The sequence below is a fragment of the Musca domestica genome, unplaced genomic scaffold (assembly GCF_030504385.1).
Source record: "Musca domestica strain aabys unplaced genomic scaffold, Musca_domestica.polishedcontigs.V.1.1 24, whole genome shotgun sequence".
NCBI lineage: Eukaryota > Metazoa > Arthropoda > Insecta > Diptera > Muscidae > Musca > Musca domestica.
This window is the reverse complement of record NW_026712272.1, coordinates 2,292,224-2,316,842: the sequence shown is the minus strand read 5'-3', so window position 1 is coordinate 2,316,842 and position 24,619 is coordinate 2,292,224. Positions and strand designations below refer to the sequence as shown.

General features: G+C 37.2%; 3 protein-coding genes across 5 annotated transcripts in view; 1 reads left to right on the top strand and 2 right to left on the bottom strand.

Annotated features, from left to right (window-relative positions):
• Positions 1-24,619, top strand: part of LOC101900631 (chromatin-remodeling ATPase INO80) — a 145,968-nt gene that overhangs the window by 29,921 nt on the left and 91,428 nt on the right. The gene's annotated exons all lie outside the window — the stretch shown is intronic.
• Positions 4,486-8,154, bottom strand: LOC101891438 (putative serine protease K12H4.7). Its single transcript, XM_005175665.4, has 5 exons — positions 7,816-8,154; positions 7,558-7,739; positions 5,256-5,723; positions 5,021-5,190; positions 4,486-4,956 (listed from the first exon to the last, which is right to left on the bottom strand). The coding sequence occupies exons 1-5, from the start codon at positions 8,137-8,139 to the stop codon at positions 4,559-4,561; spliced, it is 1,542 nt and encodes a 513-aa protein (XP_005175722.2). The 5' UTR covers positions 8,140-8,154; the 3' UTR covers positions 4,486-4,558.
• LOC101891788 (putative serine protease K12H4.7) lies at positions 15,166-23,248 on the bottom strand. Of its 2 annotated transcripts, XM_059123227.1 has the most exons (7): positions 22,992-23,242; positions 22,508-22,689; positions 22,189-22,424; positions 18,924-19,161; positions 18,691-18,857; positions 18,334-18,624; positions 18,000-18,264 (listed from the first exon to the last, which is right to left on the bottom strand). In XM_059123227.1, exons 1-7 carry the CDS (start codon positions 23,202-23,204, stop codon positions 18,155-18,157), a joined length of 1,437 nt encoding a protein of 478 aa, XP_058979210.1. In that variant the 5' UTR covers positions 23,205-23,242; the 3' UTR covers positions 18,000-18,154. The 2 variants fall into 2 exon arrangements, with proteins under 2 accessions (XP_058979211.1, XP_058979210.1); XM_059123228.1 differs by lacking the exons at positions 18,000-18,264; positions 18,334-18,624; positions 18,691-18,857; positions 18,924-19,161 and adding exons at positions 15,166-15,447; positions 15,516-15,682; positions 15,755-15,992 and having other exon boundaries at positions 22,992-23,248.

The following is a 24,619-nucleotide window of genomic DNA, read 5'->3' as shown; positions in this document are numbered from 1 at the left end:
CCATAACGTGGATAATGTATCTACATTATCTAAATTGTGTGGATAATGTATCTACGTTATCTACATAGTGTGGATAATGTATCTACATTATCTAAATTGTGTGGATAATGTATCTACATTATCTAACTAGTGTGGATAATGTATATACGTTATCCAAATAGTGTGGATAATGTATCTACGTTATCCACATAACGTGGATAATGTATCTACGTTATTCAAATAGTGTGGATAATGTATCTACGTTATCCAAATAGTGTTGATAATGTATCTACGTTATCCCATAACGTGGAAAATGTATCTACGTTATTCAAATGGTGTTGATAATGTATCTACTCTATCCAAATAGTGTGGATAATGTATCTACACTATACTAATAGTGTGGATAATATATCTACGTTATCCAAATGGTGTGGAAAATGTATCTACATTATCCAAATGGTGTGGATAGTGTATCTACGTTATCCACATAACGTGGATAATGTATCTACGTTATTTAAATGGTGTTGATAATGTATCTACTCTATCAAAATAGTGTGGATAATGTATCTACGTTATCCAAACAGTGTGGATAATGTATCTACACTATCCAAATTGTGTGGATAATGTATCTACGTTATCCACGTAACTACATTATCCAAATGGTGTGGATAATGTATCTACATTATCCAAATAACATGAATGATATATCCATATTATCCAAATAGTTCTGATAATTATTATTAACATTATCCAAAATACACGGACAATGTGTGTTGATTATTCAAATAGTGTGAATAAAATTTGGTGTGAATTGGCCAAGAGGGGGGCGCTCGAAGCCCAACCACCATTCAAAAGATGAGGATAGAGTTTCTTAAACCAAACAACCATGGAGGCGGAATATGAACCACCTGCCATTATGACTTTGGAATTGGACAATTCCGATACGGTTTCACGTTTGTACTCAATGAAATGGGCCAGATCAGCCAGGGCCTGTTTGACATGCAAGTACTTCATGTTTTCCAATTGCAAATCTCTGAAAAGAAGATTTGGAAATTTTTAGAATCATTTTGTTGTAGGATAACTGCATACGCCTACTTTGTTGGTTTACTTTCGCCATAATAACGATGTTCGGTATAGAAAAGTATGCCATTATGTTCCTTGGCCAAGTCCACAAAAATACCACCACTAATACCGCTGGGATCAATGTCCCACTCACCGCCAACATAAATGAACATGGGGCCACCTGGTTTGAAATACTCATCGTTCACCATGTAACGCTGGGGGACAAGACAAAGGTTTCTTATTCATTCATCAAATCCTCTATACCACCCCATCCTCTTACCATTTGCCATGTTCGTTCTTCCTTGTTGTCGAAATGATCCAATTTTTGGGTAATCCATTCGGTTTTCACATTGGCTCTGGGCACAGCCAATTTGGGTGGACCTCTATGTAATTCCCTTAGGGTTTTAATGAAAATCGGAATATTTTCCGTCACACCCTCCGCTTGTTTCAAATAATATCCTCTGGCCAATCCTGCCAGAGCCAATACTCCTATCAGCCACAAGGTTACCTTCATTTTGCAAAGTCCTTTAGTAGACTGCGTTCGCACTTATTTATAGGGGACTCATTGGCGCGAGGTTGTTTTCTTTTAATCTAAGACCGAGATAGATAAGCGGCATGATTTATTTTGGCACGATTTTTCCCGATACTGTCATTCTAAAATTAGCGGGAGCTATTTATGTTCAAGCGAAAAATTTGTTTGCGTCAACATATTTTGCAAATGGTGAAATCTATAAGAATGTCCAAAGGTATGATCAGTGGTTTAAATATGTATCTGGATAACATAGATTCATGTGGAAAACATAGATACATTATCCACTTTATCTAGACAAGATAGATACATTATTCACTTAATCTGGATAACTTAGGTACGTTATCCACGTTATCTAGATAACATAAATACATTATCCATGTTATCTGGATAACGTAGATACATTATCCACTTTATCTGGATAACAAAGATACATTATCCACCTTATGTGACAAAGACAAACTAATCACATTATCTGGTAACATAGATACATTATCCACGTTGTCTAGATGGCATAGATATGTCTGGATAACATAGATACATTATCTATGTTATCTGGATAACGTAGATACATTATCCACGTTATCTGGATAACGTAGATACATCATCCACGTTATCTGGATAACGTAGATACATTATCCACGTTATCTGGATAACGTAGATACATTATCCACGTTATCTGGATAACGTAGATACATTATCCACATTATCTGGATGACAAAGATACATTATCCACGTTATCTGGATACATTCTGCATCTTATCTAGGTTACATAGATGCATTATCCACGTTATCTGGATAACGTAGATACATTATCCACGTTATCTGGATAACATAGATACATTATCCACGTTATCTGGATAACGTAGATACATTATCCACGTTATCTGGATATCACAGATGCATTATCCACGTTATCTGGATAACGTAGATACATTATCCACGTTATCTGGATAACGTAGATACATTATCCACGTTATCTGGATAACGTAGATACATTATCCACGTTATCTGGATAACGTAGATACATTATCCACGTTATCTGGATAACGTAGATACATTATCCACGTTATCTGGATAACGTAGATACATTATCCACGTTATCTGGATAACAAAGATACATTATCCACGTTATCTGAATAACATAGATACATTCTGCATCTTATCTAGGTGACATAGATGCATTATCAACGTTATCTGGATATCATAGATACATTATCTACGTTATCTGGATAACGTAGATACATTATCCACGTTATCTGAATAACGTAGATACATTACCCACGTTATCTGGATAACGTAGATACATTATCCACGTTATCTGGATAACGTAGATACATTATCCACGTTATCTGGATAACGTAGATACATTATCCACGTTATATGGATAACGTAGATACATTGTCCACGTTATCTGGATAACGTAGATACATTATCCACGTTATCTGGATAACGTAGATACATTATCCACGTTATCTGGATAACGTAGATACATTATACACGTTATCTGGATAACAAAGATACATTATCCACGTTATCTGGATAACATAGATACATTCTGCATCCTATCTAGGTGACATAGATGCATTATCCACGTTATCTGGATATCATAGATGCATTATCCACGTTATCTGGATAACGTAGATACATTATCCACGTTATCTGGATAACGTAGATACATTATCCACGTTATCTGGATAACAAGGATACGTTATCCACGTTATCTGGATAACATAGATACATTATCTACCTTATCTGGTAGCATAGATACATTATCCACGTTATCTAGATGACATAGATACATCTGGGTAACAAAGCTATATTGTCTACGTTATCTAGATAACATAGATATATCTGGATAACATAGATAAATTATCCACGTTATCTGGATAACAAAGATACGTTATCCACGTTATCTGGATAACATAGATACATTATCCATGTTATCTGGATAACGTAGATACATTATCCACGTTATCTGGATAACGTAGATGCATTATCCAATCTATCTGGATAACAAAGATACATTATCTACCTTATCTAGTTGCATAGATACATTATCCATGTTATCTAGATGACATAGATACATTATCCACGTTATCTGCTTATCTTATATCTGGATAACATAGATGCATTATTCACGTTATCTGGATAACAGATACGTTATCCACGTTATCTGGATAACATAGATACATTATCCATGTTATCTGGATAACGTAGATACCTTATCCACATTATCTGGATAACGTAGATACATCCACGGGTATCTGGATAACATAGATACATTTTCCACGTTATTTGGATAACATACATACATTATTATGGATAACATAGATAGTAGTTGTGTGGTAACATAGATACATTATCCATTTTATCTGGATAGCATATATACATCTGAGTAACATAGATACATTATCCAAATTATCTAGCTAACATAGACACATTATCTACGTTTTTTGATAACAAAGGCAAATCAATCATGTTATCTGGATAAAATAGATGCATTATCCAGGTTATCTAGATTACCATAGATACACCTGGGTCACATAGATGCATTATCCACGTTATCTGGATACCATAGATACATCTGGATAACATAGATACATTATCCGCGTGATGTGGATACTATAGATACATTATCTATGTCTTATTACCCTTATCTACACCACTTGTATAACATAGACTCATTAACCACGTCATGTGGATACCATAGATAATTTATCCACATTAGAATACCGTTATACACACCACTTGGATAACATAGATACATTATCCACTTTATCCGGATAACAGATACGTTATCCAAGTGATATACATTATCCACTTTATCTGAATAACATAGATACATTTGGATAATGTGGATACGTTAATAGAGTCTAGTGCCAATATTATATTGAGCAAATTTCACAACATTTTTGTTAAAATTTAATTTTATTGTTGTTGTAAAAAAAAAAAATTGGAATTCTTTTTAGAAATTTCTGAGAATTTCTATTTCAACCATTCTCGAACCAATTCGAGCAACTTCTCCTTGGATGCACGCATTTCAGCGCTATCACCACTGCTAATCGAACCGAAATCGGCACAATGAGAAGCTCTGGGAATAACAGAGGCACCCTCTTCCTCACCATGACCCATGGCACTCCACGGATCCAAGGCACCGTGAGTCATGTAGACATTTTCAACTTCGGGATTCAAACCGCCAAAATCTTCATTGGTTTGAGCGACCAGCTCATGGATGTGTTCATTTGAGTATTTCTGGCCAAAGATGTCGGCACACAATGTCGTGTATAGGGTGACGGGGAATTTGCTGCCGAAGGGTTGGTTGGGCGAACCGGAGGATTGATACCAGCCGTATTCATTGCAGGTTTGATAATACCAGGGACGGGCTGGGGGAAGAGAAGAAGAATTTGAGTTGTGTTTTGTTTTTTAATAGATTTTTCTTTAACTTACAAGCCCCATTAGCATATGTGCTATCCAAATAATAGGCCAAGGTACTCTTGTAACTGACATCAGCACAACCTGAAGTAACACCCACCGACCACAAGAAGAAATTGGAAATGGCAGTCAAATCATCATCGAATGACATGAGATAGTCACAATAATAGGGGACATCTCCTTCACTGTAAATATCGAATTTACGATTTTAAAATCTATCACTCCAAACATTTGTTAGCAGCAAACTTACGATTGATATTGCACAATGCCGGAGAAAATATTTGAAATGGAACCGAATAATGACCACAAATCCAAATCATTGTGATGATCGAATGAATTACACAATTTCAGCATGGCCTTAACTTCCGCGGAACGTTTTCCGGTGATCATGGCCTGCAGTTCGGCTACGCCATTTTCAACACGTTGATAACACTGTTCCGAACCCAATTCCCTCAATGCCTTGCCCACAACTTCTTTGTATTCGAAGAAGTCGACCTTGGCCAAAATTGGAGCCGAAGAAGCCCAACCACCAGTCAACAAGTGGGGATAGAGTTTCTTGAACCACACCACCATTGTGGCCGAATAGGAACCACCAGCCATGATTACCTTGGCATTGGCCAAAGCGGGAACCGTTTCACGTTTGTGTTCAATGAAATGGGCCAAATCGGCTAAGGCCTGTTTGACATGTAGGTATTTAAGGTTCTCGGGCAAAATGTTGCTGTAAAGAGAGAAGCGAGGGGGGAATATTTAAATAATGGAAATTAAGAATTTAAGAGATTTGGATAAAAATGAAAAGTTATCCACGTTGTTTGGACAACGGAAGTAAGTTATCCACTTTGATTGGCTAAAATAGATAAATTATATACGCTATTTGGATAACATAGATACATTATCTATGTTATTTGAATGACATAGATACATTATCTGCGCTATTTGGATAACATAGATACATTATCTGCGCTATTTGGATAACATAGATACATTATCCACGTTATCTGGATAACATAGATACATTTTCCACGTCATCTGAATAACGTAGATACATTATCCACGTTATCTGGATAACATAGATAGATTATTTACGTTATCTGGATAACATAGATACATTATCTACGTTATCTGGATAACATAGATACATTATCTACGTTATCTGAATAACATAGATACATTATCCACGTTATCTGGATAACGAAGATACATTATCCACGTTATCTGGATAAAAAAGATACATTATATGCGTTATCTGGATAACACAGATACATTATCCACCATATCTGGATAACATAGATACATTATCCACGTTATCTGGATAACGTAGATACATTATCCACGTTGTCTGGATAACGTAGACACATTATCCACTTTATCTGGATAACATAGATACATTATCTACGTTATCTGGATAACATAGATACATTATCTACGTTATCTGAATAACATAGATACATTATCCACGTTATCTGGATAACGAAGATACATTATCCACGTTATCTGGATAAAAAAGATACATTATATCCGTTATCTGGATAACACAGATACATTATCCACCATATCTGGATAACATAGATACATTATCCACGTTATCTGGATAACGTAGATACATTATCCACGTTGTCTGGATAACGTAGATACATTATCCACTTTATCTGGATAACGTAGATACATCATCCACATTATCCGGATAACATAGGTACATTATTCACGTTATCTGGAGAACATAGATACATTATCCACTTTGTTTGGATAACGTAGATACATTATCCACGTTATCTGGATAGCGTAGATACATTATCCACATTATCCGGATAACGTAGGTATATTATTCACGTTATCTGGAGAACATAGATACATTATCCACGTTATATGGATAACATAGATACATTATATCCGTTATCTGGATAACGTAGATACATTATCCACGTTGTTTGAATAACGTAGATACATTATCCACGCTATCTGGATAACGTAGATACATTATCCATATTATCTGGATAACATAGATACATTATCCAAATTATCTGGATAACGTAGATACATTATCCACGTTATCTGGATAACATAGATACAAATTCCACGTTGCTTGGATAACGTACATAAATTATCCACGTTTCTTGGATAACGGGAATAAGTTATCCTCTTTGATTGGATAACGTAGATAAGTTATTTGGGTAACATAGATAAGTTCTCCCGGTTGTTCGGATGTAGTATACAATTTATTCGCCTTTTTTGGATAACGGAGATAAATTATCCACATTGTTATAATGTAGATATTTTTGTTGTTGTTGAGAGAACTTAGATCTGTTTTCCACGTTATCCGCCTTATTCGGATAACGTAAACTAATTGTTTGAATAATGTAGGCAAGTTATCCACGTTGTTCGGATAACATGTTTTTTGATAACATAAATAAGTTATCCACGTAGTTTGGATAACATAAATAAGTTATCAATTTTGTTTGGATAACTTAAATCAATTATCCGTTTTGTTCCAATAAAGTTCTCCTCGTTATATGTACTCTCTCCTTCTCTTTTTCTCTCCTCCCTTTCATACTTACGCAGTTGGTTTGCTCTGGCCATAGAAACGATGTTCGGTATAGAAGAGCATACCCTTGTGCTCCTTGGCAATATCCACAAGAATACCCGAAGAAATACTGCCAGCCTTGATTTCCCATTCACCGCCCAAATAGAAGATCATGGGACCACCCTCCTCGAAATATTCATCGTTGAACATGTAACGCTGGAAATAACAAATTCAAAATATCAAAACAGTCCCCCAAAATTTCAAAAAAAAAAAAAAAAAAATACGCATTTACCATTTGCCAGGTACGCTCCTCGGCCTCATCGAAATGATCCAATTTTTGGGTAATCCATTCCGTTTGTACAGCTCTGCTCTCGATGTGTGAATCGACTGGAGGACCTCGGTATAAATTTTCCAAAGTCCTTACAAAGGCCGGCACATCCTTTACATCCTCAACGGCTTTGACCAATGTTGCCGCGGCCAAAAGACCCACAACCACCAGCGTTAACTTCATAATGGCAAATAATTCGAGAATCGATCTCTCCGTGCAAAATTGCCCACTTTTTTTAATTTTACAACTATCGTCCAGTAAAGAATCGATAAGATTTTGGGATTTCATGATTTACTTTTTATTGATAGCCGTAAAATGGGCGATTTTTGTCTGGATCGCCCAAAGCTTATCAAAAATCAAAAACTTGATTAGAGTTGGGAAAACAAATTGTCAGTGGGTTTTTTTTCTATTATTTTTTTTTTTTGCGTTTCCACATTTGATTAAAGAAATAAAATTTATTGTCATAGATAGCGATCTAGAGGTTCCGTGTAAATCTTTTGATCGAATGTAAAGACGAGTGGAGTTCGAATGGTAGATACCTTACGCCTTGTAATATTTTATATCAGACTTGGGTCTACTGCGGGAGTAGTATTCATCGATTTTTTTGCATAGTTCGACCATTTTTACCAACATTAGGTCTGGAATATCCAGGTCCACTCCTCCTATGTACATCCCTGCGTCAGTATATAGTGAGTATAGTGAAATAACTGACTGATTGACCAAGAATCAACTCCTAGAATCTTGACATTTTGAATGAACATTAAGTTCGGCCGGGCCAAACTTTTAATACCCTCCACCTTAGGGTAAAAGAAACATTAGAAGAAATGTGGCAAAAACCATTAAAATGCCGAATATCGGGAGGTATCGTCATATGGGGGCTACACCAAAACGTGGACCTATAATTACAATTTTTCGCCACACGAACTAGGACCCATCATGACAAACACAAATACCTATTTTTAGACAAATCAATGAAAAAATGTGGCAAAAACCATCAAAATACCGAATATCGGGAGGTACCGTTATATGGGGGCTATACCAAATCATGGACCCATACATGCAATGTTTAGCCACCGGAGCTGGAAACCATTATGATCCACAAATACCAAATTTTTGGCAAATCCGTGTAAAAATGTGACAAAAAAAAAAACTAAAATACCGAATATTGGGAGGTACCTTTATATGGGGGCTATACCAGAACGTGGACCGATATATCTCATTTTCAATACCAACCGTCCTAGACACAATGCAAATTGCTCTGCTAAATTTTGGCACTCTACGTCAAATAATGTGGGCTGTATCGTGATTTCAACAGACAGACGGACAGACAGACGGACATCGTTAAATCGACTTAGAATTTTATGCTGATTATGAATATAAATACTTTATGGGGTCTAAGACGAATATTTAGGATATTACAAACGGAATGAGAAAGTTAATATACCCTCCTTTCCAAGGTGGAGGGTATAATAAAATACTTTGTATTAGACAGACGGAATGAGCTAGAATTTAGAAATGAGAAACACTCATGCAGTGTAGGATAGATGTACCGAAAGGTTTTTGGAAATTCGAACTTTAAGGTAACGAAAAGTTGTAAAATGGTACTAAACTTCTGAAATCGTACCATTTGGTATGTGAACGGATAGAGCCAAAATAACTTGAAATTCGGTATCAGAATCAAGGTTGGAAAATAAGATTAATATGTGAAGGGGGTTGGTAAATGTGTACTGTGTGTGCGAATTGTACTAAATGGTACAAATTTGGACAAGGTTGAGTTAGAGTGAACGGATTAAGCTGGAATTTTGAAATTTTGCATTGAGGGTCCCATTTGGTGGTAGTTTTGTTATAAAGAGGGGATTTGGAAATGTGCGCTACAGGTGGACGAAAAATACTAAATAGTACTACATTTGGTACAATTCGATATTTGGTGAAAAGAAAAGAAGGTGAAAGTGCTTGAAATCTGAAATTTTAGGTTAGAGTCGCTGTTCATGTGTAACCTGGCCATATTGAGGTGCTTCCAGATATGTGTACTATATTTGCACGAAAAGTACAGAATGGTACTATATTTGGTGAACAGTTTAACATTTTGTATTGGGGTCTTGGGTCAGTTTAACATTTTGTATTGGGGTCTTGGTTCCTGTGTAGGCTTGACATATCGAAGTAGTTTTGGAAATGTGAACTACAAGTGCACGAAAAGTACTAAATAGCGCTATATTTGGTACAATTTGGTAAACAGATAGTGCTTGAAATCTAAAATTTGGTGTTAGGGTCGCTGTTCATGTGCAGGCTGAACATATGGGGGTGATTTCGGAAATGGTTTGACGTATGGTGGTGGTTTTGAAAATTTGTACTACAAATCGACGACAAGTACTAAATCGTACTATATTTGATACAATTTGGTATTGGGTAAACAGATAGTGATTGAAATCTAAAATTTGGTATTAGGGTCGCTGTTCATGTGTAACCTAGTCATATGGAGGTGGAAAAGTGTATAATTGTACGAAAATACTAAATGGTACCATTTTGGTATTGGGTGAAGGTATAGAGACACAATTCTAAAATTTTATATTTAGATCACTGATTGAGAATTGACTGTGGTTTGAAAATGCGTCCTATATTTGTACGAAAAGTACTAAATAGTACAATATTTGGTATTGGTTGAGGGAGTAGGGCTTAAATCCTGAAATTGTATATAGATGGCACTGTTTGTGTCTATGGTTAAGATATGGAGGTGGTTTAGGAAGTGTGTGCTATATTTGTATGAAAAAAAACTAAATAGTACCAAATTTGGTATATGGCTGAAATCCTCAAATTTGAAATTGAGGTCTCTATTGGTATTTGGAATTGAGGTGGTTTTAAAAATGTGTACCATAATTGAACGAAAAGTACTAAATAGTGCTACATTTGGTATTGGGTGAAGGAATAGTCCTGAAATGCTGAAATTTTATATAGATGTCATTCTTGTTGTCTGTGGTTAAGATTGAAGGCGGTTTAGGAAGCGGTTTGTCCGAAAAGTACTAAATAGTACTAGATTTTGTATTGAGTGAAGGAATATGGGTGAAATCCTCAAATTTGTTATTGAGATCTCTTTGGGTATTAGGAATGGAGATATGGAGGTGGTTTTGGAAATCTATACTGTAATTATACGAATAGTACAAAATAGTACTAGATTTGCTGTTGGGTGAAGGAATAGCGCTGAAGTCCTTAAAATTGTATATTGCGATAACTATTGGTGTCTAGGATTGAGATATGGAACAGTTTTGCAAATGAGTATTAAAATTGGACGAAAGGGTGAGATAAAAAAAACTGCAACAAAGTCAAACGCCATAACTTTTACATTTTTTTTTTTTTAATTTTTTTGATTGAAAGCAAAAAATGTCGGAAATAGCATCAAATTTTAGAATAAGTTTAGATTTATTGGAGTTGGTCACCTTTAACACGAATTATGGCCTTCAAACGGACAATGAAACCATCACACGCTGCCCGAATGTTGCTCTGCGGTATTTTGGCCCATTCCCGCCGAAACGCTTGCTTGAGGTGATCGATACTTTGTTATTTTTTAGTGTCAACTTTGCCTTCCAAAATACTCCAGACACAATAGTCTAACTGATTGGTATGCGGAGATTTTGGTGACCATTATGCGCAGGAAATGAAGCGAGAAACCTCATTTTGTAACCATTCTTGGGTGGTGCGTGTTGATTGCTATTGTGCTGAAACCAAGGTCTGAATATCCAAGGCCTGCGGCCAAAATGTTTGCGTGCCCAAGGCTTTCATAAACCCTCCAGAAAATTTTCGCGATAATATTCGGCATTTATACTGATGCCACGGTCGATTAATAAGAGCGGAGAGCGACCATCGGCTGTTAGGCGGCCCACATCATCACCATGGCCGGCGCTTGAGTTCTGGTGGCCAACCGAAGGTGCACATTTTCAGCTGAACTCTTTGGGAAGTAATCACGTTCATTTTGTTTGTCTAAAAACTGCTGGACAACGAATGTTTTCTCATCGGAGAAACCCAAATTCGGTAGTTCACCACTTTCGGCCAACTCTTCTTTAGCTCTTTTGAGTCTATTTTCTTTCTGTTGCGGTGTAAGTTCTTGCACTTTTTGGAATTTCCTCAAGCTTTATCCCGAGGTAGTTTTTCAATATTTGCCAAATGGAATATTGTGATATGTTCAGCTCACGAGCCATTTTTCGGCCACTGCGACTCGGGTTTCGATCAAGTCGCTTCTTTACTTTTCGAAGCATTTCTGCTGATGTTGCTGTTTTCTTCCGTCCACTTCCTTGACGTCGGACTACGGTACCAGTATCACGGTAATGAGCGATGGTACGAGACACAAAAGATTTATTTACATTTAAATGCTGGAGTGCTGTAACGATAGTTACTTGTGGTTTTCCAGCCAAATATAAAGAAATCTCACTATCACGCTTGAATTCCATCACGAATAAATTTTTTTCTGGAAAATTCTTACCACAGAGCTTTTGTAGGCATGTAAGCAATATAATAAGCTGTCACTGGAATAATTTTAGCAGCTGTCGGACGAGTGGCTTAGAAATGACAGCAGTCTGAAGTTGGTTGCAGTTTTTTCATCTGGTTGCAGTTTTCTCATCTGTATTTAATTTGGTCCCGGGTAAAGGGATAGACCTCAAAAACCTTAAAACTGTATATTGCAAAAATTTTTGGTATCTGGAAATGAGATATGGAGTTGGTTTTGGAAGTGTGTATTCTAATTGTACGAAAGGTACTAAATGGTACTACAGTGCAAAAATCCTGAATTTGCATATTAATGTCACTGCTACTAAATTTTATATTGGGTGTATGGATAGAGTTGTAATTCCGAGATTTGATATTGAAGTCTGTGTTGGTATCTGGTTTTGAGATCTGGTGGTGGTGGTTTTACAAATGCGTACTATAATTGTCCAAAAAGTACTAAATTGTACTAATTTTGAAACACTTTGGGTGTCTAGGATGTAGAGTTTGTTTCGGATATGCGTACTAAATGTTACTAAATTTGGTATGAAGGTGGTGAAGGAATATAGTTAAATTCTAAAATTTGATATAGAGGTCACTGTTGGCCTCTAGGGTTTAGATATGGAGACGCTGAAATTGTTTTGGACAGAAAAATGGGATATGGGTACATTGGTGTATGCTTATACCCTACAACACTATGTGTTGGGGGTATTATAAGTTTGATTGGGCTAGAATTTATGTAACACCTCGAAATATTGGTTTCCTATATAGGAAAGTATATATGGATCTTCCTAGCTCGCCGAGCTGAGTCGATCTGTCTGTCCGTCTGTCCATGTTAATTTGTAATCACGCTACAGGTCGCAATTATGGTCCGATCCTAACGAAATTTTGCACGAAGGTTAGGGTAAGAATAGAACCCTATTTCTTTTGGAGATGATCGCCAAATTTTTAGGGGTTGAAATGGACCAAATACTGAAAAAATGTCGGATTTTTCAGTAGCTATACAGGTCGCAATTATAGACCAATCGATGCGGAATTTCGCATGTAGCTAGAGTTTAGGGCGAGGAAGAAGCCTACCAATTTGGGTGGTCATCGGATAATATTTAGCGGGTAAAATAGAGAATATCTTTTGTGTTGAAAAAATTCAAAATTTTTCATTAAACAGCGAATATTTTAAATCCCGGCGAAATCACAAAGCCATGACAAGGTTACTTCTGATCTTTACATTGATGTTAACATCCATCAAATCGGATATATAGCAAAATATGTGCGATATATATGTCTATCAAAGAAGATATGCTTGAAAGATCTCTTATATGTCGAGAACGGCTGAACTGATTTCGACAGATCTCATTAATTCAAAATGGCCTCTTGGCAGGAAAGAAACAACGTCTAAAAAATCGCATAAAAATATCTCTCTAACGATGAAAATATTGATTTTGTAATATTTTCTCATATTTTTTCAATTTTGTCATATCTTTGGCATATTTTCATTTTGAATTAAACATTTGGTAATATTTCTACAGCTAACAAAACTTAGTAGTTAGGATATCAGGATATCATATACAGATCGAATTTATGGCCCGATCCTTATGAAATTTTGCATGGGGATAAGATGAGGGTCAGAATAGATGCCTACTCTTTTTGGAGATGATCGCCATATATTTAGGGGTTGAAATGGACCAAAAAACTGCAAAATTGTCAGCAGTCGTAATTATCGCCCGATCCTCACGCACATTTGAATGGGGGTAACCGCACATTGTAAAAGCCAAGCAGTTTCGGATGGCCGTCCAAAAATATTCAATGTGTGAAATAGTTTACCAACTTTTGTAGACTAAATACGAAAATGTCCATTCCAGTGACTTTTTGGAGAGTTCACAAATACAGGCAAGACGCACTTCTGACTATTTTGTCAACGCTGATTTCGTTGAAGAATATAGTCAAATGTCTGTATCTCATATAGATGCGTTTAAGTCAAAAACCAATAATAAATGTTAATCTTTTGCCACTTCTGAGAGATTATAGGTCTTTGGGAAATATTGGTTCCAGATCTAGGAAGACCGTTTACGTGCAACATCCACCAATAAATTGGAAATGAGCAAATAAGTTTAAGTTGCTATTATTCGAAAATTAGAGAACGAAACCTGATGGTTTTCTTTTATTATTTGTCACAATATCTTGTGGAATTCTTTCGAGTATGTCGTCTATATAAACTGTATCGTTTATTATAGTGTTGTAGGGTATTCAACGGTCGGCCCCGCTCGACTGTAGCCTTTGCTAACTTGTTTTACTTATATCCTCATCGGTAAATTTCAAAATAAAAGAAGAGGTAAAAATTGTTTTATTTTAGTCGGTCCCTGTGCCTTCCTTACTGGTTTCCATTTACTGCACTCCGATACGAATAATCTTGTATCAAATGGCAAATTTGCCCCGTTAAAACGACGCTACTATAAATAGTGTCGTATTGATTTTTTCTTTTCAAAATCAAAATCTTATCACGCTTTACATTCGTTTGACAGGCCATAACAAACAGACATGAGATATCGCTCATATTGCTGCAGCATGGCCAATCATTTGGTTTATTGGTCACAATTAATTAATAAATAATGTTATTTAATAGTGGAAACAATTTCATTATCAGCTCTACACCGCTCTCATTCCGACAGCCATTCTCAAACCAATTGCGCAACCTTTTCCTTGGAGGCACGCAATTCGGGAGTATCATTGTCGCTAATGGAACCCAAATCTTTGCAATGGGCATGATCTGTAAAAGAGAGTAGAAAATATTTTCAAAAATATTCCCAAATCAAAAATTCTTTCAAAATTCTCACATGGAATAATGGTGGCTTGATTTTCATCTTGAATACCCATGGCTCTCCAGGGATCCACCTGGCCATGAGACATATAAACATTTTCCACTTCGGGATTGAGGCCACCAAACATGGCATTGGTATTGTCCAGTTGTTGTTGTATAAACTCATTGGTAAATTCCTGGCCATAGGCATCGGCACACATGGTGGTGAAGAAGACCAGGGGGTATTTGCTGCCAAATGGCCAAATGATTCGTCGATGTGGAGGTTTGATACCAACCAAACTCGTTGCAGGTTTGATAGATCCATTGGCGCACTAGAAATAACAAACAATTTCAATTAGATTTTGTTACCATCCATTTTCTCCTTACAAAGTTAACTTACTAATATTATTGCTAAAGGCCGAATCAATAATAAGTCCCACATAGGTTTTATAGGACATATCAGTACAACCCTTGGTGCCAAAACTCTTGACAATATAATTCGACACACCAATAAGATCGGTACTTCCAGCCATAATTTCATTGCAGGCATTTTGAATGCTGCCGGAGCTAAATTTTCAATAAATAAAAAAAAAGAAACCAATTTGGGATCATTAAAATCCTCCCGTACCCTGTACTTACTAATGATTATGAGTCTGCACCAAGTTGGCGAAAATTTCCGAAATTTCATATAACAATGTCCAGACATCCAAATCGCTATGCTCATCAAAGTTATTGCACAAGCGCAGCATAGCCTTAACCTCAGCACCACGTTTATTCTCAATCATCGATTCCAGTTCGGCAATACCACGTTTAATGCGATCATGGCAGGTTTGACCACCCACTAAGGTAACGGATTCACCCATAACTTCTTTGTATTCTGGAATAGGGGAGGAAACAAAAAATATATGTCTTATTAAAAAAAATATTGTCATGCAGGCAATTTTCAAGTTGGTTTGTACAGGGTGGGATAAAAAAAAACTTCAACAAAGTCACACGCCATAATTTTTACATATTTTTTAAATTTTATTGAAAAATATCGGAAATAGCATCAAATTTAGACTAAGTATAGATTTATTCGAATTGGTCACTTTTGGCTCGAATTATGGCCTTCAAACGGCCAATGAAACCGTCGCACGCTGCCTGAATGTTGGTCTGCGGTATTTTGGTTCATTTCCGGCGAAGCGCTTGCTTGAGGTGATCGATACTTTGGTATTTTTTAGTGCCAACCTTGCTTTCCAAAATACTCCAGACACAGTAGTCCAACGGATTGGTATCGGGAGATTTTGGTGACCATTGTGCGCAGGAAATGAAGCGAGAAACCTCATTTTGTAACCATTCTTGGGTGGCACGTGCTAGTGCGATGGTGCTGAGTCCTGTTGGAATGTCCAAGGTCTGCGATCAAAATGTTTCCATGCCCAAGGCTTTAATACACCCTCCAGAATATTTTCGCGGTAACATTCGGCATTTATTCTGATGCCACGTTCGATTAATACAGGCGGAGAGCGACCATCGGCTGTTATGGCGGCCCACACCAACACCATGGCCGGCGCTTGAGTTCTGGTGGCTAACCGAAGGTGCATATTATCAGCTGACCTCTTTGGCAAGTAAACACGATCATTTTGTTTGTTTCACAAACTGCTGGACAACGAATGTTTTCTCATCGGAGACAACCAAATTCGGCAGTTCAGCACTTTCGGCCAAGTGAAGCAACTCTTTAGCTCTTCTTTCTGTTGTGGAGTAAGTTCTTGCACTCTTTGGAATTTCAATGGCTTTGCCCTGAGCTCATTTTTCAATATTTGCCGAATGGAATATTGCGATATGTTCAGCTCACGAGGCATTTTTCGGCCACTGCGACGCGGGTTTCGATCAAGTCGCTTCTTTACTTTTCGAACCATTTCTGCTACAGTTGCTGTTTTCTTCCGTCCACTTCCTTGACAACGGGCTACGCTACCAGTATCACGGTAACGAGCGATGGTACGAGACACAAAATATTTATTCATTTATTATTCAATTAAATTCTGGAGTACTCTAACGATAGTCACTTGTAGTTTTCCAGCCAAATGTAAGGAAATCACGCTTGAATTCCATCACGAATAACTTTTTTTCTGGAAAATTCTCACCAAAATGCTTTTGTACTCTTGCAAACAATATAATGAGCTGTCACTGGAATAATTTTAACAGTTGTCGAATGAGTGGCATAGAAATGACAGCGGTCTGAAGTTGCTTGCTCACCCTTTACTTAATTTGGTATTGGGTAAAGGGATAGACCTCAAGAACCTTAAAACCGTATATTGCCAGTTATATTAGTATCTGGAATTGAGATATGGAGTTGGTTTTGTAGGTGTGTATTGTCATTGTACGAAAGGTACTAAATGGTACTACGGTGCAAAAATCCTAAAAATTGGGTGAAGAAATTAGTTGTAATCCCGAGATTAGATATTGAAACACTTTTGAAACACTTTTGGTGTCTAGGATTTGATATTGTTATGTTACTAAATTTGATATTGGGTGAAGGAATATAGCTGAAATTCTAAAATTTGATATAGAGGTCACTGTTGGCCTCTAGGGTTTAGATATGGAGACGCTGAAATTGTTTTGGACAGAAAAATGGGATATGGGTACATTGGTGTATGTTTTTACTTATATCCTCCTCGGTAAACTTAAAAATAAAAGATTTTGAAGACAGTTTGGTTTAAAGGGTAATTTTTTTCTATTTTAGTCGGTGGTCCCTGTCCCTTCCTTACTGGTTTCCATTTACTTCCCTCCGATACGAATAAACTTGTATCTAATTATAAATTTATTGGTTATTGGCCCCTAAAACGACGCTACTATAAATAGTGTCGTATTGACTTTTTTGTTTTCAAAATCAAAAAATCTTATCACGCTTTGATTAAAAAAAGGCCATAACAAACAGACCAATATCTCATATCGTTCATATTGCCGCAGCATGGCCAATCATTTGATTTATTGGTCACAATTAATTAATAAATAATGTTATTTAATAGTGGCAACAATTTCATTATCAGCTCCGCATCGCACTCATTCCGACAGCCATTCTCTAACCAATTGGGCAACCTTTTCCTTGGAGGCACGCAATTCGGGAGTATCATTGTCGCTAATGGAACCCAAATCTTTGCAATGGGCATGATCTGTAAAAAAGAGAGCAGAAAATATTTTCAAAAATTCTTCCAAATCAAAAATTGTTTCAAAATTCTTACATGGAATAATGGTGGCTTGATTTTCATCTTGAATACCCATGGCTCTCCATGGATCCACCTGGCCATGGGACATATAAACATTTTCCACTTCGGGATTGAGGCCACCAAACATGGCATTGGTATTGTCCAGTTGTTGTTGTATAAACTCATTGGTAAATTCCTGGCCATAGGCATCGGCACACATGGTGGTGAAGAAGACCAGGGGGTATTTGCTGCCAAATGGCTGATTCGTCGATGTGGAGGTTTGATACCAACCAAACTCGTTGCAGGTTTGATAGATCCATTGGCGCACTAGAAATAACAAATAATTTCAATTAGTTTTATACCATCAATTTTCCCCTTACAAATTAAACTTACTAATATTATTGCTAAAGGCAGAATCAATAATAAGTCCCACATAGGTTTTATAGGACATATCGGTACAACCCTTGGTGCCAAAATTCTTGACAATATAATTCGACACACCAATAAGATCTGTGCTGCCGGCCATAATTTCATTGCAGGCATTTTGAATGCTGCCGGAGCTAAATTTACAATGAAAAATGTGTCATATATTAATTTTTTACAGTTCTCTCGTTCCTTGTACTTACTAATGATTATGAGTCTGCACCAGATTGGCGAAAATTTCCGAAATCTCATAGAACAATGTCCAGACATCCAAATCGCTATGCTCATCAAAGTTATTGCACAAGCGCAGCATAGCCTTAACCTCAGCACCACGTTTATTCTCAATCATCGATTCCAGTTCGGCAATACCACGTTTAATGCGATCGTGACAGGTTTGACCACCCACCAAGGTTACGGATTCGCCCATAACTTCTTTGTATTCTGGAATAGGGGAGGAAACAAAAAATATATATCTTATTAAGAAAAATATTACCATGCAGGCAATTTTCAAGTTGGTTTGTGCAGGGTGGGATAAAAAACTGCAACAAAGTCAAACGCCATAATTTTTACATTTTTTTAAATTAAATTGAATGAAACAAAAAATGTCGGAAATACCATCAAATCTTAGAATAAGTTTAGATTTGTTCGAATTGGTCACTTTTGGCACGAATTATGGCCAATGAAACCATAACACGCTGCCTGAATGTTGCTCTGCGGTATTTTGACCCGTTCCCGGCGAAGCGCTTGCTCGAGTGTCGATCGCCACGTTGGTATTTTTTAGTGTCAACCCTGCTTTCCAAAATACTCCAGACACAATAGTTCAACGGAATGGTATTCGGATATTTTTGGTGGCCATTGTGTGCTGGAAATTAAGCGAGGAACCTCACTTTGTAACCACACTTGGGTGGCGGCGCGTGCTGAGTGCGATGGTGCTGAGTCCAGTTGGAATATCCAAGATCTGCGGCCAAAATGTTTGGGGGCCCAAGGCTTTAATACAGCCTCCACAATATTTTCGCGCTAACATTCGGCATTTATTCTGATCACGGTCAATTAATACGAGCGGAGAGCGACCATCGGCTGCTATGGCGGCCCACACCATCACCATGGCCGGCGATTGAGTTCTGGTGGCCAACCTAAGGTGCACATTTTCAGTGACCTCTTTGGCAAGTAAACACAATAATTTTCTTTGTTTGCCAACTGCTGGACAACGAATGTTTTCTCATCGGAGAAAACCAAATTCGGCATTTCACCACTGTCGGCCAAGCAAAGCAACTCTTTACCTCTTTGGAGTCTATTTTCTTTCTGTTGCGGTGTAAGTTCTTGCACTATTTGGAATTTCCCCAAGCTTTATCCCGAGGTAATTTTTCAATATTTGCCGAATGGAAAATTGCGATATGTTCAGCTCATGATCCATTTTTCGGCCACTGCGACGCTGGTTTCGATCAAGTCGCTTCTTTACTTTTCGAACCGTTTCTGCTGATGTTCTTGTTTTTTTTTCCGTCCACTTCCTTGACGTCGGGATACGCTACCAGTATCACGGTGACGAGCGATGGTATGAGACACAAAAGATTTATTTACATTTAAATGCTGGAGTGCTCTAACGATAGCCACTTGTGGTTTTCCAGGCAAATATAAAGAAATCACACTATTACGCTTGAATTCCATCAGGAATAACTTTTTTTCTGGAAAATTCTCACCAAAATGCTTTTGTACGCTTGTAAACAATATATTGAGCTGTCACTGGAATAATTTTAACAGCTGTTGGACGAGTGGCTTAAAAATGACAGCAGTCTAAAGTTGGTTGCAGTTTTTTATCTAAATTATCCACGTTGTAAATACAGTATCCATGTGGTTTTGATAGTGTAAATAAATTATCCACGGGGTTTGGATACTGTAGATACATTATCCACATTGTAGATACATTATCAACGTGGTTTTGATAGTGTAGATACATTATCCACGGGGTTTGGGTACTGTAGATACATTATCCACATTGTAGATACATTATTCACGTTGTAGATACATTATCCACGTGGTTTTGATAGTGTAGATAAATTATCCTCGGGGTTTGGATACTGTAGATACATTATCCACGGTGTAGATACATTATCCGCGTTGTAGATACATTATCCAAGTGGTTTAGATAATGTAGATACATTATCCACTGGGTTTGGATACTGTAGATACATTATCCATGTTGTTTGAATACTGTAGATACATTATCCGCGTTGTAGATACATTATCCAAGCGGTTTAGATAATGTAGATACATTATCCACGTGGTTTGCATAATGTAGATACATTATTCACGTTGTAGATACAGTATCCACGTTGTTTGGATACTGTAGATACATTATCCACGGTGTAGATACATTATCCGCGTTGTAGATACAGTATCCACGTTGTTTGGATACTGTAGATACATTATCCACGGTGTAGATACATTATCCGCGTTGTAGATACATTATCCAGTGGGTTTGGATACTGTAGATACATTATCCACGTTGTTTGGATACTGTAGATACATTATTCACGTTGTAGATACATTATCCACGTTGTTTGGATACTGTATATACTTTATTCACGTTGTAGATACATTATCCACGGGGTTTGGATACTGTAGATACATTATCCACTGTGTTTGGATACTGTAGATACATTATCCACGTTGTAGATACAGTATCCACGTGGTTTTGATAGTGTAGATAAATTATCCACGGGGTTTGGATACTGTAGATACATTATCCACATTGTAGATACATTATCCAAGTGGTTTAGTAGATAGTGTAGATACATTATCCGCATTGTAGATACATTATCCAAGTGGTTTAGATAATGTAGATACATTATCCACTGGGTTTGGATACTGTAGATACATTATCCACGTTGTTTGGATACTGTAGATACATTATCCACGGTGTAGATACATTATCCGCGTTGTAGATACATTATCCAAGCGGTTTAGATAATGTAGATACATTATCCACGTGGTTTGCATAATGTAGATACATTATCCAAGTCGTTTGGATAATTTAGATACATTATCCACATTGTAGATACATAATCCACGTTGTAAATGCATCATCCAAGTGGTTTGGATAATGTAGATGCATTATCCACGTTGTAGATACATTATCCAAGTGGTTCGGATAATGTAGATACATAATCCACGTTGTAGATACATTATCCAAGTGGTTTGGATAATGTAGATACATTATCCACGTTGTAGATACATTATCCAAGTGGTTTGGATAATGTAGATACATTATCCACGTTGTAGATACATTATCCAAGTGGTTTGGGTAAAGTAGATACATTATCCATGTTTTTCCAATGATGCAGATACAATTAATTATCTTTGTCATTTGTTAACATGGATAAATTATTTCCACCATTTAGATAAATTAGATTATCTATTCATTTACTGCCAAAACGTAGATAATTTATCTAAATTATCTAAAATACTTACCAAAGAAATTAGCCTTGGCAAACAATGGAGCACTGGAAGCCCAACAGCCGGCAGCCAAATCGGGATATAGTTTCTTGAACCAAATCACCATGGTAGCGGAATACGAACCACCAGTCAGTATGGCCTTGGAATTGCTCATGCCAGGAATGGTGGCTTTCATGGTGCGGATAAAGTGGGCCAAATCGGCCAAAGCTTGGCGGACATTCAAATATTTCATGTTTTCGTTGGTCATGGCACTGGAAGGAAATAGAAAAAAATAGAAATAGAAAAATAGAAATTTTTAAATTCCTCTCTTTCTCTCCTCCCCAAAGTTCCTCACCTCACTGGCCTACTTTGACCATAGAAACGATGTTCGGTATAGAATAAATAACCATTATGTTCACGGGCCATATCGTAGACATGGCCACCGCTAATGGATCCAGCGGAAATGGCCCATTCGCCACCAACATAGATGAAGATGGGGCCACCTTCTTGATAGAATTCATCGTTGGCCATGTAACGCTAAAGAGAGGAGGGAAAAGATTATTTAAGATTATTTCTCTTTTCTGAAAATTCTCCATCCTCAAAAAACCCATTACAAATTGCATTACTAACCCATTACTATAGCAAGGCCATGCCACTCCAAATAAACAGTTATTCCTTAGATTTTTTTTTTTTGAAGAAGCCCACGAATTTACACTTATTATTGGCCAAGAAATAACTCTTTAATTCGAGCTTTTTGCCTTCTTTAAGGTAATGGCTCAGTAAACGGATTTGTAATGAGTTTTTATTTTTGCTGCGCCCTTCCTTCCTTCCGTCCTTACCATCTGCCATGTCCTGGTCTCCTTGTCATCGAAATGATCCAATTTTTGTTCAATATAACTGGTCACAACATTGGCCCGAGCCTTTGCCTGTGGTCCGGGTTCCTTGTGGCGAGCATTGAATATATTCAAAAATGCCTGAGGATCATTTTCAGCTGCTTTGGCCACAGCAATGCCAGCTACCACGGCCAAGAGAATCAACGATAATTTTGCCATTTTTTCTTTCCGAGAGTCACCAGAAGACTAAATACTTTGAATGCCTTGCTGCCATGGCTTTAGGCGGCAATAAAATTGACGCTGTATTTTTTCTTTAACAAATCTTATCTGCGAATCGTTAATACCAGCTATTGTGAGGCTGATAGCTAATCTATGACTCTTGAGTTGGTAATCGATCGATTAGGAACTCAAAAAATCAATTTGTTTCTGTTTTTGGTGGAAGCGTTTTTTTCGTAATTGCAATGTTGGTGTTAACGTATGGTTAAATAGCTTGTACTCCATTAGAAAGGTAATTTATGTAAAGGCAGCTTAGTTTCTGCAATGTTTTCCCTTCATGCTGTTCCGTACGCTCCGGAAACCAGATAAGACACTGTATGTGTCCAATAAATTGTCACAAATTCTTTCTTATCATTTAATACTCTCAATGAAGTCAACGAATCTAAAGAAATTTATGGGCGTGAATTTTACACAAGGTTCGACATTGCCAAACCAAATAGTTGGCCTACAAAAAGAGAAACGACAACTCTCAGGAACATAGACAGCGGTGTGTGAATTATAAGTGGAACGTAGCGGTTAGATGTGGCCGAATTATTGGAAATGAATGCTTACGAAAAGGTAGCAGAAGTCGTTCGTCTTCCTTAAAGAAGAGCTCTAAGGTTTCTGTGGAGAAGACGCCAGTCTTTAGAGAAGGCCGAAGGTCTTCTATGGAGAAAAGCTCAAGGTATTCTATGGAGAAGACCCTAAAGGTCTTTTTTGAGGACCTTTCTTCTATGAAGTAGACCTAGAAGGTTTTCTTCTGAAAACACCTCAAAGTCTATTTCGTAGAAGTCTTCAAAGTCTTCTTCGGAGAAGATCTCAACGTTTTCTTCGGAGTTGACCTCAAAGATTACTTCTTCGGAAAAGACCTCAAGGTCTTGTATTTTGAAAACCTCAGAACCTTCTATTTTGAGGACCTCAAGGTCTTCTATGGAGAGAGAAGACCTCATAAGGTCTTCATGGTATCCTATGGCGAAGAAGACTTCAAAGTCTTCTATGGAGGAGACATCAATGACCTTAAAGTCTTCTATGGAGAAAAGACCTCAAGATTTTCTATTTAAAGAAAACCTCAAGGTATTTTATGAAGAATAAAGCATCATGGCCTTCTATGGAGCAGAAAAGCTCAAAGTCTTTTTGTATGGAGAAAAACTACGGTGGTTTATGGGGACGACTTTACGGAATTCTATGTAGAAATTTTAAAGATCTTCTTCTATGGAGAAAACTTCAAAGTCTTCTTCTATGGAGAAAAGACGTCAAGGTTATCTATGGCGAAGAAGACCTCAAGGTCTTCTATGGCTAAGAAGACCAAATGGTCTTCTATGGCGGAGAAGACCTCATGGTCTTTTATGGCCAAGAGGAACTTAAGGTCCTCTGTGGCG